The 19,281-nt window shown below is 34.8% G+C and overlaps 2 protein-coding genes across 7 annotated transcripts; one reads left to right on the forward strand and one right to left on the reverse strand.

The window, feature by feature from the left end:
* Positions 1–11,527: 11,527 nt before the first annotated feature.
* LOC138939387 (ras-related and estrogen-regulated growth inhibitor) lies at positions 11,528–15,756 on the forward strand. 5 transcript variants are annotated; one of them, XM_070307105.1, is made up of 5 exons: positions 11,528–11,879; positions 13,373–13,662; positions 13,923–14,139; positions 14,282–14,468; positions 15,392–15,756. In XM_070307105.1, exons 2-5 carry the CDS (start codon positions 13,533–13,535, stop codon positions 15,569–15,571), a joined length of 714 nt encoding a protein of 237 aa, XP_070163206.1. In that variant the 5' UTR covers positions 11,528–11,879; positions 13,373–13,532; the 3' UTR covers positions 15,572–15,756. The 5 variants fall into 5 exon arrangements, with proteins under 5 accessions (XP_070163206.1, XP_070163203.1, XP_070163201.1 ...); XM_070307102.1 differs by having other exon boundaries at positions 13,361–13,662; positions 13,917–14,139; positions 15,392–15,750; XM_070307100.1 differs by having other exon boundaries at positions 13,917–14,139; positions 15,392–15,750.
* Positions 15,621–19,241, reverse strand: LOC138939386 (BBSome complex member BBS2). Of its 2 annotated transcripts, none has more exons than XM_070307098.1 (11): positions 18,905–19,241; positions 18,683–18,802; positions 18,424–18,612; positions 18,154–18,336; positions 17,623–17,845; positions 17,333–17,544; positions 17,001–17,171; positions 16,831–16,935; positions 16,442–16,754; positions 16,039–16,293; positions 15,621–15,968 (listed from the first exon to the last, which is right to left on the reverse strand). In XM_070307098.1, the coding sequence occupies exons 1-11, from the start codon at positions 19,127–19,129 to the stop codon at positions 15,874–15,876; spliced, it is 2,091 nt and encodes a 696-aa protein (XP_070163199.1). In that variant the 5' UTR covers positions 19,130–19,241; the 3' UTR covers positions 15,621–15,873. The 2 variants fall into 2 exon arrangements, with proteins under 2 accessions (XP_070163199.1, XP_070163200.1); XM_070307099.1 differs by having other exon boundaries at positions 18,424–18,624; positions 18,913–18,997.
* Between the last annotated feature and the right edge of the window lie 40 nt (positions 19,242–19,281).

Genomic DNA, 19,281 nt, shown 5'->3' on the forward strand with positions numbered 1-19,281 from the left:
AAGCAGTGGTATCAACGCAGAGTACTGCTCCGTGTAAAGTATCGTGTTCGATGCAGCGGTAAATTGAAGAAATCTGAGTAGAAGAAATTGTATATTACATTACGAGTTATTTTCATCCATAGGAAAATGATACTCTTGTTTCTTTTTCTTATAATACATAATTATATAATGAAAATAAACACACATAATAATTGCGTTGTAATATCAAAGCTGATAAATTATATATAAATATTTCTCTTTTACAACAATTTATCTTATTAATGAATAGCGTATTTGTTTCTTGTAGAAAAATGATATGTATCGCAGTTTGCGCTTCAATGCATATATGAATGAAAATAAAGATCGCATTTCGCGGGTAATCGCGAGAACTCGGTATTGTTGTTGTTTAGGCGCTATCGATCACGTGCGCGATATAAGATCGCGTTTTAAACAAAAGTGGAATTCGATATCAATGAAGAGAAATGTTATTATCACTGAATGATTTATCGAGGATCGATGGGGGAGCCACCGGATGAGCTCCAATTCACGCGCAAAAAAACACGGAAGGATCACGCCAAGTTATCTCTGCCTCCGATCGGCGAAGACTAATTATGTAAGTATGGTCTATCATCGGCGGCTTTAATTGATCGCAGCGCGCCTATTTTGTCTCATTGTCAGCTTGATATGTTCGTCGCATTTTTCTACACAGATAGAGAGGTCGCTCCTCGCGACCTTCTACCCTCATTTCTATTCACCAATCTTAGTAATTTCCATATTATTCGACGAGAAAATATGAATATCCCTTCGCCCCCGCTTCTTCTATTTATAGATCCGGCTGTCACAAATTTTATTTCGCTATTTTCGCGGAATTCTGTGTTAGAATATCAGTTTTATATATATATATGGTTTTTGTATACATATTGTACAAGATATTGCATGTTTTAAGTACGAATTTTTCAAACAAAATGCTATATCAATTTTTTTGTTGTCAGAAGTGTCGAGAGGAGACGCAGTGACTCAAGCGATCATCGGTGAACTTTGATGGATTAACTTTGACATCGAGTCAACGCGTGTAGATGCTTAAATATCGAATCCTCCGTCATTATCGCTGGAGCATGACGACTTTTAGGTAGAGAAAAAAGATGGCCGTCCATCAGTCTATTCATAGATCCATAGTAATCCCGTGCAAGTGTTTATACCCGTCTGTGAAACCGCAGTCGGATCGTTTTACGTTTGTGTCACGTATTTATAAAACAAGAAAATCCCTCTTGTCTCTTACGTTACACGCAAGGCGCCGATACTGAATCGCGATCGCAGCTCGAATTTCTTTCCGGATCGCACGTTCTTGCGTGACGGCGAAGGATGTCGATGAAGCGGGACCGCCAAGGACACACGCGCGCCACGTGCTGCTGCAACTATGTGGCGATGCACTCGCGCGAGTACAAACACACACGTGTGATTCCTAAGTGCGCGCCGGTGTTGTAATAGCGGCCACTTACCGGCCTATTGAGCCTAAGTGAACCGCCTGTGCAAAGGAGAGGAGGTGCGCCCACTTTAGAAAACTTGTGGAAAACTAGCCTCAAGTGGTCGCACACGTGGATCGTTAGCTGTCAGACTGTCCCGGCCACGCGTAGGCCACGAGTTTGCGGACGAACCGATTCGCGGATGTAATAATTTGAGAAATTGCATGCGGAATTATTTTTACAATATTGATGCATAACGATGATGATCATTTCACACATAGAGCAAATTGAAAAATTTCTCTCTCGGTCAATTATATTCTTTTTTTAATCGGGGATTATATAATTTCTCCAATAAAAAAATTAGAATCTCAAGATGCGGCAAATGTATGGCTAATAGATAATTGACAAAAAATTAGAACATCACAAAAGTTTACATATCTGCGAAAATTTACATTTATTGAAAATACGATTCTATGATCCCACAAACATTTGTGTATAGTTCACAGACATACATAATATGCATATATGTAAGATTATTTTCCGGTTTAGCAAACATTAATATCATACATTTGACAAGAATGTTGTTAAAAACAAGCAGTAAACACGATAAGCGGTGCGATGACCTTCATGTAAAGTTTGTAATATACCGACAAGTAACTATGTTGTTCTCTTATGCACAATCCACAAACAATAAGATGATTCAAATACAACTCGCGATTACAGGAATTCTACAACATTAAATTATTATTTGTAAAATTCGTGATCGTTCTTTATCGCATTTCCTATCGAGCTGCGTGCGAAAAACATTTGCTGCACCAACACCTCCTCGGAAAAGATTAATTAAATCGAAATGTTTGTTATCATCGCTGTTATAACAGCTAGCCGGTTGCCCAAAAATATATATCTGTCACGTCAATGGGAAAATTTTCTCTTTGTATTTAAATTGTTCCACGGCAGTGACGGCATATTTTTGCCGAGGCCGAATCTCCGTAATGTGTACAATATTTTATAGATACGTATAAAATTTTTAAAAACGAATTATTGGCAAATATATCATACACACAGAAATCGGAGAGGATAGGAATTCTTTATTCTGTCAGATATATTCCTCTATTAATAATCTGATCAAAATTTATATAATGTTTTATTATAAATTGTCAGCTATAGATATAAGAAATTAAATGAGTATAATGTAACTGCATCTATTTTATTGACTCATAATATTTGTGTTAAAATTTTGCATAATTCATAATATAAATATGATCACAGTTCGTGCTGCGATTGCAAAAATATGCGGAATGATTTACGACTTTAGAGAGCTAAATATATATTCAGACACATAAGCGTCAATAACAATTAATCGAGAGATTAAAAGCAAGATATTAATTAATTAGAGGGAAATTGCACGCAATTTTAAACGCTAATTGACGCGATCATTACGTCGAAAGAGGGATGAAAATTTCGAATCACCCGACCGGCACCGCAGTCGAAAGAGAAACAATTCGAGATAAGTAATCGCAGTGGAAAATAAGCATGTTATGGATCGGTCGTCTATTATTAACAACGAGCTATCGCTTATACGAGCAATAATTATAGCAACAATTTATGTAGTACGTACCAAAGCTTCTTATTAGCTTCTCTTTATCGGACACAATGCGGCATCCCATCCATTCCGATGATATTTTCTGCGCGAACGAGAAACACCACGATAAGCGCATCGTAGCAAAATCTTTTCATTCCCGATGAAAATTTTAATAATATTAAAAATATTTACAGCTATAAGGCAATATATAGAAAATTGTAAAAAATTCGATTATAAGTTAATTTATTTGTATCTATCGCGAGTTCGCTCTGATTCTTAAAAGTCACCGATCGCTTAAAAATGAGAGCGACCATCTGGAAAGAATCAGTTTTCGTCTAACTGATGATGCGGTCATGTTTCCTTGAACAGGATTCCCGTTCGAAAAAAAAAATCACGTTTTTCTTTTGTGCGTGCATGAAAGTAGAAGCTGAACAGCGACACTAGACCGTCCTTACCACTCGTCGTAATGCTCTGTCGCGCGTTACTTCTGTAGCTAATTGTAGATCAAAGGACGGATACGCATAAAGACGTTTAAATGCGTAAAGACGGCCGTTAAATCTCAACGCGATTTAACGGTGAACCGTATCCGAAGGCGACGGAAAAGCGACGGACAGACACGTGGAAGGATAACGCGGGGGAGAGCGCGAAGATTGAGATCGGCGACGTAGGCGAGAAATCGCCGTTGCTTATTTAGACTCAGACCTCGCGCCGATATTATTAATCGGTTTTTATAAACCGATGGATATATTGCTAATAAACGGGGTTAAGTTCGAGCGCGCGCCGCTGCTTGGTATCAGCTGTTTTCCTGTCAATTTTTTCTGCGCGAAACTCGGTCGTGCAGCTGTTGTATCTAGATTCGAATTGCGCGACTATCGTGTAAACGAATGTTGGCTGCACTTTGACGTAACTTTCGTTCGACGGCGGCGATCCATTCGCAGGGGAGCGTATCGAGTTATCGCTACAAGAGCAACGAGACATTGCTCTATCTCTAGAGGGTAAATGTCTAGTAGAATAGCAAACTTGTTAGTCTGACATAAAACCTGCCGTGTTTTTTTTTTATTTTTTATTTTTACTCAGTTCTGCTTCAAATAAGTTTACTAGATTGAAGCTTTTTTGTAAACTTGATCTGAAAATTGAATACAAATAGAATCATAACCCATACAGCACTGAAGCTTGCGAACATTGTAATATTGCATATTGCAGTTTAATGTTGCAGAAATATTGCAAAGACATTATTTTACAATATAACTTTAGCAATGTTACAGCAACATTCCGAAAATATTACAAAAAAAGTATTCAATAATCGCTAGTTCATTCGTTTACCACTAAGCGGCGCATGTTGCGCTATCTATTCCGCATTTAATTTTTAATCATGATGATTATATAAAATTTACAAAGAGCGGCTAGTAAGATTAAAAAGATATAATAACTATTTTTGTTAATTTAAGTCGTATAACATGACCCTAATACAGGGGCTCAGACATTGGACTAAGAATTCTTTTAATAGTTTGCATTCTTATATAAAATCAAAAATTTGATAATAATTTTCTAATATGCAGGATACTTCAGATTTTAATAAATAAATTTTAAGATTATATAAAGACAAGAGAGATGTGGAAAAACTCGTTGTATGCGTAAATTCACCACAATCTTTTTGCATCCGGATATCTTAATATTTCGGATACAAAGAAATTGTGAATTTACGCAATTGCAAATTGAGTTTTTTCTTATTTCTCTTAGATATTCTCTATCACTGAAGGAAGTCGAATGTGTACTGAAAAATTTACATTTTATAATTTCGTTATTATTTTATAATACAGAAAAACTATATACACGCTAGATCCTGACTCTTATAGGCCTAATTTCTTATTATTTTTTTCATATGTTAAAGATATTATGTCGATAAAAGCATTATTGCATATATATATTATATTGCTATGTTGCTGCAATATTATATTGCAATATTTCTGTAGGCGGACATTTTACTGTTGCTGCAATATCATAACAACGTTGCAGCAACATTTCGCAATGTTTCTGCAATATTGCAATCTTGCAGAAAAATGTTGCTGCAATGTTATTGCAATCTTGCGGTGCTATATGCGAAGACTCGTTATAAATAATGTTTATTTATTTAGAGAAATACTAAAAAAAGAGAGAGAATAGACAATATTATCTTCTCATACATATCTCTTCTTATAAATTATATACTATAAAACAGCATCTCGATTTGTGTAGGTACATGAAATAGTTGACCGATTAGATCAGCAAAGCCAACGTACTATATTCGAGCGCAGTTGAGATGCTTCTACGAGTGAATCAACGAACGGTAAGAAACGAGCGGTTATACTTGAAGCAATGACACTTATCGTACAGATGATTCAATCGGTTACGTCTATCTTCCAATTACTCGCTGCACCGTTGATCTTTATCTACGAGGACAAGAGCATCTCCTTCCGCCAACTTGATCGATACGGAATTAAAATACAAATCGTGCTTCTGTTTTTTTTTTTTGATAAAGCTAATAAATAGATTATTACCTGTTATAAACCTAGTATGAAGGAAAAAGGATTTTCCAAGTTCTAGATTGCAAAATAAAAAATTGTCTTGACAATTCCGCGATATTTGACAGAAATATATTCTAACATAAATCATATCTAATGCATGACAGTCTAACAACGTATGCAAATTTTTATATTATTATTGAAAAATTATATTGTTTAAATTATTTTATTGAATTTTTAACTCCGAAAAGGCAACGAGAAAATATCTAACTCATTAGAATCAATATATTTCTCATAAAATAGTTGTTTCTAACCGAATAGATAACAAGACTTTTTACGCTCTCGGGTTAAGGGTTACCGAAGAAAAAGTGTGGCAATATTTTTCTCATCGAGTTTTGCGCGTGCGAAACAACGCGCGCGAGAAACAGCCCGCTTTTAACGACCGTTAATAGATTTTACTGTTCACTAGATGTGATTCCCGGTATTGCCTTGTCCCGCAAGGGACAAAAGTCACGAGTTCTCACGCTGATTTTATGGCGTCAGTTTTGCGTATTGTGAGGCTGCGGAGGCGCGTTGCGTAAATCGAGAGCATCGTACTAAGTGACATAATTCCTTGTCAATGTATTTAACTACACGAGTAGCATGTGATAACCGAGATTATATACGTTTTATAAAATTAATTCTAGAGATATTTTGGAAGAAATAGCTGGCTGATAATCTTTACGTCAAGATAATTCGAAAGCTCTGCTCAAAAAGCAGACATAATAATTCAAATGAAATCAGCTTTAAAAAAATCTTACTTGACATAATAATTTATTCTTATTACATAATTCTGATTCTCTTATAGTAGGTGATAGAATAATATAATATATATCGCAAACTTACTGAATCTTTCTCCTCTTGTATAGATGAAGATTTTAATCCTCTAACGAGGCGTCATAAAATTTTCACCTCGATAGTGTAAAATTATCCGATTTTCCCAGCGGGAGGTGGGAAGATCAACATTTCTAATCATATCTAAGAAACATGTACATATTATTTATTTTAGTGATACGAACTTAGTACACGCGCGCACCAAGTTATTCTTGTCGAACAAAAACGCCGCAAGACAACAGTGATAACATGTTCTCGGAAAAATTTCTTTCTGCCATTGATTAATTAAGAATGGCGCTGCCTCGTGTGGGAACAGACTGTTGTTTCGTTTATTTACGCCGTAAGGTCCAAGTTCAGTCGTCGCTCGACCTGGCTCTCATGTAATCGAGAGGAAGCAATAGAATCTTTTTCTTCACTCTTCTTTCTTATCGCCAGCGCCAGTAATAACTCAAGTATGCGTATTAATACAGACGGGACCCTTGTCGCGAAATACGACGACAAATAAATGAAAGGAACGACGTAGAAAACCGCCTAAATAATCTAAGAGTTATTAAAAACGCGTCTAGTGATTAGCAGAAATTAATTAAACGCCCTATGTGTAATGCAAAAAAAAACTGATACAAATTAAATAATTATTTTTATCCATAATTAAACCTTTATTTTTTTATGACTTGAATGTTATCTTACTCACCTCATTGCGCATTGCAAGGTATATAGTCCAGTAGGGCGAAGACTCAATAATTTCACTACTACCTCGCGCATTAATATCTGCTCGGGAATTGAGGGCTGAGAAGAGAAGAGAAGTAAAAGAAGTTCACAACATGATTACGCGATTGAGACCACCATCGTTATTGCTGTGTTTACATTCTAGATTGTTTGGTTCTTTTCTTGCGAATCATATACAGATCGCGTGTGTTTATTAATAGAGACCGAGGCCTGTCCGAACTCGCGTAGATTTTCTCGTAATGCAGCTGCCAATAATCTTTTTATAACGGCAAAAATCGTGTCAGGTCAGAAACGAACATATTCCGAGAAATAATGTAGAATGTATTTCACATTTTTAGACACTTGCGGCTTGATCAGCGATTCATATTGGAAAATTTACCAATGAACTTTGCACTGTATCTGATATTTTTTCGTGGATTTGATTATAAAAGTGCTGATTCGAAAATATAGCGAAACATTCAATCACAATCGCAACGAATAAACAGGAAGTCAAAACTAATATTCAGATAAAAATATAAAGATATAAAATCGCGTATGCCTAAGATTAATTAAGTAATTATAATAATTAATTATAATCATCTGATGTGTAATACAACAGCGTTTGTACATGCATTGATAACCGCCTTGCCATAAAGAATTCTTAAATAATGTTAAGCTGTAGACAGGGTTGGGAACGTTACTCTATAAAAGTAACGCGTTACCGTTACCGTTATTTTTTGAAAAAAAAAAAAAAAAAAAAAAAAAGTAACTCGTTACCGTTACTCGTTACTGATTTTAAATAGTAACTCGTTACCGTTACAGTTACTAAAAAGTAACGAGTCGTTACAATTTCCGTTACTTTTTTACAATACAAACTAATAAATTATTTTGCATAAGAAAAACTTTTAAAAAATTGTAAGCAAGATTTCATTCAAGGTTTATTACAAAATAAATGATTAAATTTTATCGAAATTCTTTATTAATTTTTAATAAAATTTGTTGCTCCATAGTATCATCATTTAAATGCCCTCTTTGTGGTGTTAATACAGAGCCACCGATGCTAAACATTCTTTCTACAGATGCACTGCTTGGTAGAGATGTATTATATTTAATAAAAAGTTTTTTAAGTTTTTGATAATCGTTTAACATTTCTATATTACAATTATTTGATTTTAAAAACCGTTGCAATTCTTCTTGTTCAGATTAATTTTGCACCGTTTTTTGCTCAAAAATGAAAAAATCATCGTGATCGTCAGATTTTCCAGCTTTTGAAGAATTTTCAGTTGATCGGATTCCCAATAAATCCTCCAAGTAATTTTCAGCACGTTTTCTTTTTTCTCCAGCTAACCAGTTTAACTTAAATTTTGGATGTAAACATGCTGCTATTATTAATTCTTTTGTTTCAAATATTGTAAGAAATCTAAAATCAAATATAGTAAATTAAGTGACATTGTTTGTTTTATTGAAATTAATACTTTTGAATCAATAGTTTAAAATAAAATAATATTTTTCAATTAAATTCTTATTTAAAATTAAATAACATATGTATTAATCAAATTAATAAGTTACCTTTTATTTAAACCTTGCTGAATAGCTTCAACTAATGAATGGCAATCTATAAGGTCAGATTTATTGAGATTTTCTAATTTTCGTTGCAAGGTACTTAGAACTGGTAGTAAATGAGATTACAACATAATAAGAATGCTAATTGGTCGATTTGCTTACGGCTTTACGGTTAAGATAAAAATTTTATCACGCACAATAGCAAGAATAATATCTTAAATAAATCGAAAAATTTGAAAAAAGTAACGATAAAAGTAACTGTTAAATTCGTTACTCGTTACCGAAAAATGTAACGAACTTACTTTTTCCGTTACAAATAAAATTTGTAACGCCATTACCGTTACAGTTACCGAAAAAAAGTAACTGTAACGGTAACGGCGTTACAAGTAACGCGTTACTTCCCAACCCTGATATTTACATAGATATTATTTCGATTAAATATGCTTATTTAATTACACGTGAATTCGTTAAGACTTCAAAGAATTAAAACCGCAATAAAATTCCTCTTTTGCACTTTCTCTTCACGAAAAGAGCAGTTAAGCTTTTAATCGTTCGAAGGGTGACGTCAACTTGCGTTCGCCGTATTGAAACCAAAATAATATGACTCGCCGTGTCGTGGTGAACAAGAAATACGACGTTCTCCATGAGTCGAGATTTATCGTTATGTGGGCTATAAACCAATTTTACATCAGTTTATGGCATGTTTCAAAGGAAGCAATAAAACAAACATTTTCATCCGTGACGAATATGTCCCGTCTTTCACGCAGCGTCGAAAAACTGAATCCATTTTGCAGAAATTCACTTTGCATTTATATTAACGACGGTGTAATCTGTCTTCTATTATCTTGTAAACAATAAATCAGTATCAACTGTTTGCCAAATTCAGTAAACAGCTATCGATTTTTTTATTAGCCGTTTCCCGCAAAGTACTCGATATTACGTAAGTACTTCGTAATTACGTTAACCATGGTAGATCAGCTTGAAGATCAGTCGCTTTTCCAACCAACTGTAGGATCTTTTCCATTCAACTGCCACTTCCGAATGAATAAATCGTTTTGTTAAACATGCAGTTTCTTATAACACCTCTAATGTACCCGTACAGATTCACGTATCAGGGACTGGTATCATTTGCCGACCTCGTGCATGGTAACAACGTCCATTACCAAAGAATGTTCGATAGAAATGAAAGAAAGAAGAAACGAAATTAATGACCTTTCAAACCTCTGTGTTTTTCTCTGTCTCTTACACTAAGAATCTAGCGTTATCTTATCCGTGTGTAACACGTTGCGATCGCCTTTTTAGGATATGTTTCTATTTTTCTGTATTTTTTTCAGTGAGTGACGCGACGCAATCCGTTAAGCTTCTATTTTTGAATAAGTGGATTCGGGATTGCTTTTACAGATAAAAGGGAAAGAGAGAGAAAACTCGCGTTCAGCTGATAACCCCGTGAAACTCGCAGGAGGTCAACGAGCGGCGGCACGCTTTTCTCGTATCCGATCGAGTTGTCTATATTTAGATTATCAATCGAACCAAATACCAGGAAACATGTGTAGATTAGCAGCAATTGTCGAAGGAATTCCGAGAAAACGGAGGTGGACGTTTATATGGAGCGCTCCGCGCGATTAAGCCAGGAGACGAAATCACTGGCGAGAATTTATTAGAACAATTTTACGAAGGAAATCTGCAAGAAAAAACAGTAAAAAGAATTAAATGACGATTTAACGATCCAGTGACATTCATCTACGAATTGTTAAATAAAAAGTAAAAATTTATTATGGAAAATCTTTAAATAATCGTGTTACTATAAATGTCGTTCCTAGACTTATTTTAAGATGTTATTTCTCCTACACATTTAATTAAATATTCAGTACTGCATTAAAAATAATTCAAACAACTATAATTATATTCTGCGAAAAAGGCGTCCGTAAGAAGGTGCTCAGAAAATTTGAACGAAGAAAATAGACCCGCTTCGTCATCTGGATATGCCCATAATGCAATCGATCAATTTTAGCGTCTTAAATACTTTATTCCTTATTTATCGATCAATTGCAATAAGGTTTTATTTTCGTTACGAGCTCGGTCGGTGATCTAATATCAGAGGAAATATATTTGACATACGGAGAGACCTATTTTCATTTCTGGCGAAATAAATTTGTCGTTAAATTTTCAATTTTCAAATTTTAATTTGCCCACGCCACTCACGCAAATCTTTTCTACGTATACGCAAATAAAATGTTTTCTAACACATTACGCAGTGAAAATAAAAAGCGATTACGAGGGTGCGTGCATTTATAATGTATTAATAGATTACATACATTAAGGTGAAAAAGATTGACTTTTATACAGCGTTCTTAAAGTATAACCTCCGACCCTATTCTCACCTATATATAATAATCGATGCAACTTAACGCGGCTTGAAATTGCAAGGGTTAAACCGCCTTTAAAAGAAATAATGCGCATATTCCAATAACTATAGTACGTTATCATCCGGTCAAGTAACTTAGAGAAAAACATGTACTGTGTCGAGACTATAAAAAAAATCAGTTAGAAACAGATGAAAAAAATTAAAAGCTCCAATATCGCAATGTTAAGAAGTAAAAATTAAAATTATTCTAATAACACATTTTGCAATTTAAATTATATGTAATAAAGGCCATAAATTTCCCTACAGAGATCTCTTGTCAGATCATTAAGATTTAAGTAACTAAATAATATATCAGAATCTCTCTCTGTCTCTCTCTCTCTCTCTCTCTCGTCCAATAGTTTTTCCTTTTTGTTTTTTTAACGGCATCAATGAACTAGATGCAAACTAAATATAACTCTCTTAGCACATCGTTTTTCACTTAAGGTTGAAGAGAAAGGGCGCGCATGTTCTGTCACACTAGCCTGGGCAAGACCAGCGCGTCGAGATAAGATGTTTGCATGCGACATCATCGACGATACCTGATGGAGATAGTGTTTTATAAAATCGACGTGTTTCCGATTGTTCGTTCGGAAAGAGGGCAGAGCGAAGAGCCAAGGAATATCGTTAATGCATCGTGGTGCTAAATAGTTGGAAGAATTATTCGCGATACATTTACAGGCTCAAGTCAAGCCGAGTGGGAAGTGCATCGAACCGCAATGCAACTTGATGCAACGCGACGATGAGTCAGCGACCGAGCCGCAACGCGCCATATATCTGCGGAAGAAACGCGGCGTAAAACGCCGAGACGAGTAAGAAAAAATGATAAAAGAAACGTCAAAGTCTCATAAAATTAATAATAACCGTTTGTCGTCGCGTGATAGCACGCGGCAAATGCGACGCGTCAATAATTTATCCATAATTAATTAGCTCTGTGATATCTGAATGTTTCTGAAATTGAAAGTAAAATGTATTTTATGCAGGGTTGGGAAGTAACGCGTTACTTGTAACGCAGTTACCGTTACAGTTACTTTTTTTCGGTAACTGTAACGGTAATGGCGTTACAAATTTTATTTGTAACGGAAAAAGTAACTTCGTTACATTTTTCGGTAACGAGTAACGAATTTAACAGTTACTTTTATCGTTACTTTTTTCAAATTTTTCGATTTATTTAAGATATTATTCTTGCTATTGTGCGTGATAAAATTTTTATCTTAACCGTAAAGCCGTAAGCAAATCGACCAATTAGCATTCTTATTATGTTGTAATCTCGGTTACTACCAGTTCTAAGTACCTTGCAACGAAAATTAGAAAATCTCAATAAATCTGACCTTATAGATTGCCATTCATTAGTTGAAGCTATTCAGCAAGGTTTAAATAAAAGGTAACTTATTAATTTGATTAATACATATGTTATTTAATTTTAAATAAGGATTTAATTGAAAAATATTATTTTATTTTAAACTATTGATTCAAAAGTATTAATTTCAATAAAACAAACAATGTCGCTTAATTTACTATATTTGATTTTAGATTTCTTACAATATTTGAAACAAAAGAATTAATAATAGCAGCATGTTTACATCCAAAATTTAAGTTAAACTGGTTAACCGGAGAAAAAAGAAAACGTGCTGAAAATTACTTGGAGGATTTATTGGGAATCCGATCAACTGAAAATTCTTCAAAAGCTGGAAAATCTGACGATCACGATGATTTTTTCATTTTTGAGCAAAAAACGGTGCAAAATTAATCTGAACAAGAAGAATTGCAACGGTTTTTAAAATCAAATAATTGTAATATAGAAATGTTAAACGACTATCCAAAACTTAAAAAACTTTTTATTAAATATAATACAGCTCTACCAAGCAGTGCATCTGTAGAAAGAATGTTTAGCATCGGTGGCTCTGTATTAACACCACAAAGAGGGCATTTAAATGATGATACTATGGAGCAACAAATTTTATTAAAAATTAATAAAGAATTTCGATAAAATTTAATCATTTATTTTGTAATAAATCTTGAATGAAATCTTGCTTACAATGTTTTAAAAGTTTTTCTTATGCAAAATAATTTATTAGTTTGTATTGTAAAAAAGTAACGGAAATTGTAACGACTCGTTACTTTTTAGTAACTGTAACGGTAACGAGTTACTTTTTAAAATTGGTAACGAGTAACGGTAACGAGTTACTTTTATAAAGTAACTTTCCCAACCCTGATTTTATGACATTGAGTATTATATTTTTCTTTTACAAGTTGTAATAAAATCGCACGCTATATATTATTCTAATAATAGTTAATGACGCAGTTGATGACGTCGTAGTTGTATTGTTTATTACGTGCTCACCCTTTGAGAAGCGCGCGGCGACAGATCTCTATGAATAATGCATCCATTAAATATCATCGGACACTCGAGAGGGTTCATAATCGACGAGACACCCTACGAAGGAAGCAGTGGCGATTAAGACATGGATAGCGATAGTCCACCGTTAGCGTCTACCAAGAAGAGGATTAATCCTCCGATCAGCTGGGGCCTCGGCCTTGCCAATAAGACAGTCAAAGTGATCTTACTGGGTCAACCGGGTGTTGGTAAGTCGGGTGAGTAACGATAAAAATGATTTCGGCAAAACATAAAGCGGACAAATATGCTTAAATATAAATACTTAACTCCTTCGATTGAATAAATAAAGGCTTGTAACGTAAGCAACAATTATTTTGTTGAAATTCGCAAAACTTATATTAAAGATAACGTAATTTTTTAAATAAAATATTCATATTATGTAAAGCTAATACATGTGTATACACATATTTCTATATGCATACACGTATCTCGTGTATTATTTGTTTGTCAGCTTTAGCCGTGCGATTCGCCACGAAACGCTTTATAGGAGAATACGATTGCACCACGGATAGAATCTATCGGGTCGATAATCATCTGGGATCCTCGTGGGAGATAGCAGATCCTCCAGGATCTCCACCAACTTCTGCTGAGCCAAAATTGCGATGGGCCGATGCGATAGTTCTCGTTTATTCGGTGACGGATCGCGTCAGCTTCGATGAGACTTCTCATCTGAGGTATGCAATCCATTCACACATTTCGTTCAAATAAATACAGAAAGAAAAAAAAATAAATAAAAGCCGGGTATTATAAAGTAATCGCGTAGTTTATTATAAGATTGTTCCGAAGACACGTGAAGTACACGTCGTGTACTTGCAGGTTTTTGGTGTCGCATGCGAGAAAAGGCAGAAAGGTGCCACCGGTTGTGCTGCTTGTGGGAAACAAGGCCGATCTCTCCTGTTCGCCGGGTGAGCGTATGGTATCTGCCCTGGAAGGCCAGAAAAGGGCAAAAGAAATCGAGGCTCACGCTTTCCACGAGATTTCCGTAAGGGAATCAATTGACCAGGTAACGATTCGCGATATTCTCGATCAATTCGATGATGTAAAGTAAAAAATAAAGTAAGAGAGAGAGAAAGAGAAAGAGAGAGAGAGAGAAACTAGTCCCCCTAATTGGAGTAATGATATCAGGTTTTGATTGTGGTATCATATCATTTCGATTATTTAAAAATAATACTAATCTTTAAAAATTATTTCTTCGAAGTGATCGATGGGCTATAAATGAATGTCTGATAAGTGTATAGTTAGTCTATCAGTTAATCGCAGCAAAGGTTATTATTCTAAACTTTGATTGTTTACCCCACGATCACGCGTAAACGCCATGATCGCGAGCCATAAACAAAATTTATATCACTCGTTCTCAAGGCACGCGATATGAGCAACAGTATTTTCGTGCCTTTTATCTACGCATTGTAATAACGATCACAAAAGCGGATCAACATACATTTTATCGTTCAGTAATAATCATATAGTCGAAGTTACAAATAAAATTTCACCAAATTAAATTTTTAACCATTAAGAGTATTCATTTCAATATGATTCCGTTTTTTTCAAAATTTAATTAAAAAATTAGTGATAAAAATATCATAAAAAAATTTGATTTTTTATTTCAATTAACATACGTATAAAAATGTTAGAAGTATGCAAAATAATACGTATAAGATGAGATTGACAGTGGAAACACGTATTCTTTGATTTTACTGGAAAATAATATTTCATAAATGACGTATATGCGCGCGAAATGGAAGATATAAGGCAATTGATTTCACACGTACCGCGATAGAGAAGGGAAAAAAAAAGAAGAGATATGACGTGAATGATAATGCTGAAACCGTTAACGGTGCCTGTAAAAAAGAAATATTTACGATAATATGTCGGGGCCTTTATATAATGGCGCGGTCATAACAATTTGCGATTATTTTCATTCGACAGGTCACGGCCGTATTTATGAATATACTAAAATTATTGAGCGAAATGCCAGGACAGCAGCCAGCAACTTTTAGACTGAGGGCTTCCACAGATGGGACTATAAACACTCTCCGCCGAGAGAAAGAGTCACCCCTTCCATCGAGAAGAAGGTTTAGCATTTCCGCTCGCGGAAATCTATTATAATCGTTAGACTTTTATTTTAAAATTCAATATTTTTTTTATTAAACACACAAGACATTGTATAAGAAAAATTGTATTTTAACTGTTTTAATAAATCTATATTTGTAAAAAAAATTTTTTGCATATGATGTAGAGATAAAGTTGAAGTTTTCATCTTTATCAATAATGCAAATTTATGTATTCACAGAATAGATGCTATGGCTCTTTTGAAATATATTACATAAAGAAAATCATCACACATTATGTAGTTACAAAATCGATAATTTTATTGCATAACGATTATCCTGTGGCTTTCTGTATTTAGCCTACCCGTGCCTTATCGCGAGTGCAAGAGCTTTTGGATTTTCATCTTGAATCGCTGTTCTGCAGCGAGACACGGCATTGGAGGCAGCTTTCCCAACTGCAGAAATAAATATGATAACAACAAGATAAGAATAATAACGAGGATGATTGTGTAATAAAAACTTTACCTCTGAGTCTCGCTATACGCTGCACACCGATATTCAATTCTTTCAGACTGGCCGCGAGCTCTCGATGACTGTTCAGTCGAATCTCATGTTCTCGGATTAAGTCGCCATTGATATTTTTCAATTGCATCAGTCTTTTCCGCATTTCGTCAATTTTCTCGAGAATCCTAGCGTCTTCTAAACGAATAACGATACTCTTCAGAAGATTGGCGCCGCCCGCAGCTTCCGCCTGGAGCCGCGCATCGACTTCCTTCAAACCTAATAAGCAGCAACAGAACAATTTTGATAATATTATTTTTCCTCAAAAAGAAATAGCCGTTAATCCGGCTCTAGCCGGAAAAGAAATCTACTAAAATCTACTAATAAAAAAATCAGCTTATATTTTATCCCCTTCTTCCCTGCGTACCCTTGACACGATCCAACGCATCCAGCATTCTGCTCTCTTCCGCTGGAAACGTAGCTTCTGAAGTCAGCTCTCTAACACCTAAATACATGGCGAGAGATTGAATAATATCGCCGGCAAATGTTGAATCATCCGTCTGGATCGTTATTTTTCCATTGGCATTCGATTTGAAACAGTGTATTTTATTATCCCGCATCCCACGAAGCCACACTTCGATGCATCCGGCATTCGGACCATTTTCCGCGATCTCCAATTCCTCTCCCAAAATGAGACTCTGGTTTAACCAAATGGCGAGGCGCTGAGGTCTCTCTGCAACCTATAAAGATCACATATTTATTTTAAGAACAATTTTTAGACATTATTTTTAAATCTAAATTTTAAACATGACTTACGTCTGTTACAACGCCATTACTCGACAATTCTTCCGGAACATGTTGCGGTTTTGGGATGAGCTCGTACATACAGAATTTTGGCAGTTGCCGTGTTATCTCAAAAACCTGTCGAATATTAAGAATAAATTAGAAATATAATTTGTAAGATATGTTGCGCGATTATCGAATACCTGCAATAAGTCGGCACCAGGAGAACCAACGTACACTTTAACATGAATGTCTACAGGATCATTCTTGGAAGGATAAAGAGCGATCTCTAATTCTCCTTGTGGCCGGTTAGGATGCGTTACCAGCGTTTCACCTTCAAAAACACCCTCAGCAAAGACTATAGCGCAATGTACCTAAATATTATTTTATATTTATGATATCTCGCGATTTTTTTAACTATATAAGATTTGTATTAACGAAAAATCGATCTAAATTGAAGAAATAAAAAAAGATGTAGTAAAAGGAAACTGGAATGTATAATTTTATAAAGAGAGATATCTAATTAATATATTACCAAAAGTCCGGGTCCAGCAGCAAGCGCAACGCGAGCTGCACCTCTTTGTGTCAGCAGACTGATGGCTAATCTTGATCCGTAATACATATTGGAACCAGTCGCAGCCCTTTGTCGTAATTCCATTTGAAGCGCTTGTTTTTTAGCTAATAACTCACGTATTATCTCTCCAGGTTCTGGAGTTTGTATTATGGACCCAGCACTATATCCACGTACTATATGAAATATACAGCATAAGCAAGAATAAAATGGTTCGATTATAGCAAAAATAATAAAACTCTATATTTTCATACCTTCGCCGTTAATAGAAATAACCACTAAATCAGGTTTGCCCGTTCTACGATAATCAGCATCCACTATACCCGCTACACCAGATAACAGCTGAATCTTAAACATGACTTCGCCAGTATTGTATGTTCTTGCATCCACTTTCCCGCTACTCCAACCAGTTATCAGTTCTAGTATACCGTCACTGTTTATATCAAAAGTTCCTACGGATACCACTTTATGCTTTGACTGAAATAAATTTTTTAAATCTGATTATAACATTATTTTAACATTCAATTAGAAAATCCGTTTTAGACAATCTATAATTCGTGATAAAATCCAAGACAGAAATCTGTTTAAAATTTCGTTCATCATATGTTCATGTATCGTATCTAATATATATGTATGTGTGTATATATTTTATTTTGTGCAAAATATATTTTCAGCGCATCATATGATACATAAAGTTATAAATAAAATTTTTTCTCAAATTTTATTGCAAATTATATATAGATTGTTTAAAATGGGCTTTAGATATAAAATAATAATATCTTCACCTTAACTCGCCACAGTCTCTGTCCTGTTTCATAGACGCCAATTGTTCCATTGTCAACAGCATAAGCAAACTGCCTATTTGAAAGATCAGTGAGAGCAACAATCGTTGCTGTTTCTTTAGTTTCCCAAAGCATGGTATCCTGCTTTTGCACTCTAATTTCAAAATCCGTTGTACCGCTCAATAACTGCAGAACACAAAGTAATAAATTTTTAAAAGCAAAATTGCATATTAACTACAAAATACATACATGCAACTAATAAATACCATTTACCTCATTTTCGCCATCTCCATCGAAATCAAGCACTGCCAATGAAGTGACAATGCCTCCCATCACTGTCCAAAATATTTCTGTACCCTGCGCATCTAAAACTGTGACTGAACAGTTGCCACCTACTATTGCAACTTGATTAGGTAGCCATCCAACTTTCGCAACAATTATACAATTCGCGCCGTCCGACATCTAAAACAATTACTATATAATTATAAGTTATGAATTCTGCCAAATTAATTTTAAAAGTTATAATCAATACCTCTTTGTAGAAGACATCAACATTGTCTTCAACATGATATGCAAGCACATGAGAAATAGTACCGATCAAAAGAATATCCCTTTCATCCTCTCCAAGACGACCAGTGCATAATGATTTGACCTAAATACGGATCATTGTAAATGAAAAATATGAAATAAAAATACACAGAATTTCCTTCCACAACAATTTATAGCATTTCAATTCTCTAATACATTGTCGGACCTCTGTACCAATTTGAAGCTCCGCAAGTTCGCCGCTCCACGATAATCTTTTGTTGGATTGTTTGTGATCGGAGTAATCGATCTGCGGTTGCCTATGAGGACTATGCACCAAAATGTTTCCACCAGGTGTAGCAGCAGCAAGACACGCGTGCGATCCGTCGAATTTTCCACTCACAACAAGACCTGCTTTAATATGTTTCTGGATATTCAAAGAAAACTCTGCCATCTCTTCTGCACATTAGATTCCTAGTAAACGTCATTAATGTTGTGCCTTCACCATTGGCATGGTGATCAAATATTGATTTTCTACATAGTTATATCTATAGATGTCACAATTATTATGCAATACATTATATTATTTTATCGTATTTAGAATAA

The sequence above is a fragment of the Polyergus mexicanus genome, unplaced genomic scaffold (genome assembly GCF_030449975.1).
Source record: "Polyergus mexicanus isolate NDT 795.1 unplaced genomic scaffold, iyPolMexi1.0 SCAF_14, whole genome shotgun sequence".
Taxonomy (NCBI): domain Eukaryota; kingdom Metazoa; phylum Arthropoda; class Insecta; order Hymenoptera; family Formicidae; genus Polyergus; species Polyergus mexicanus.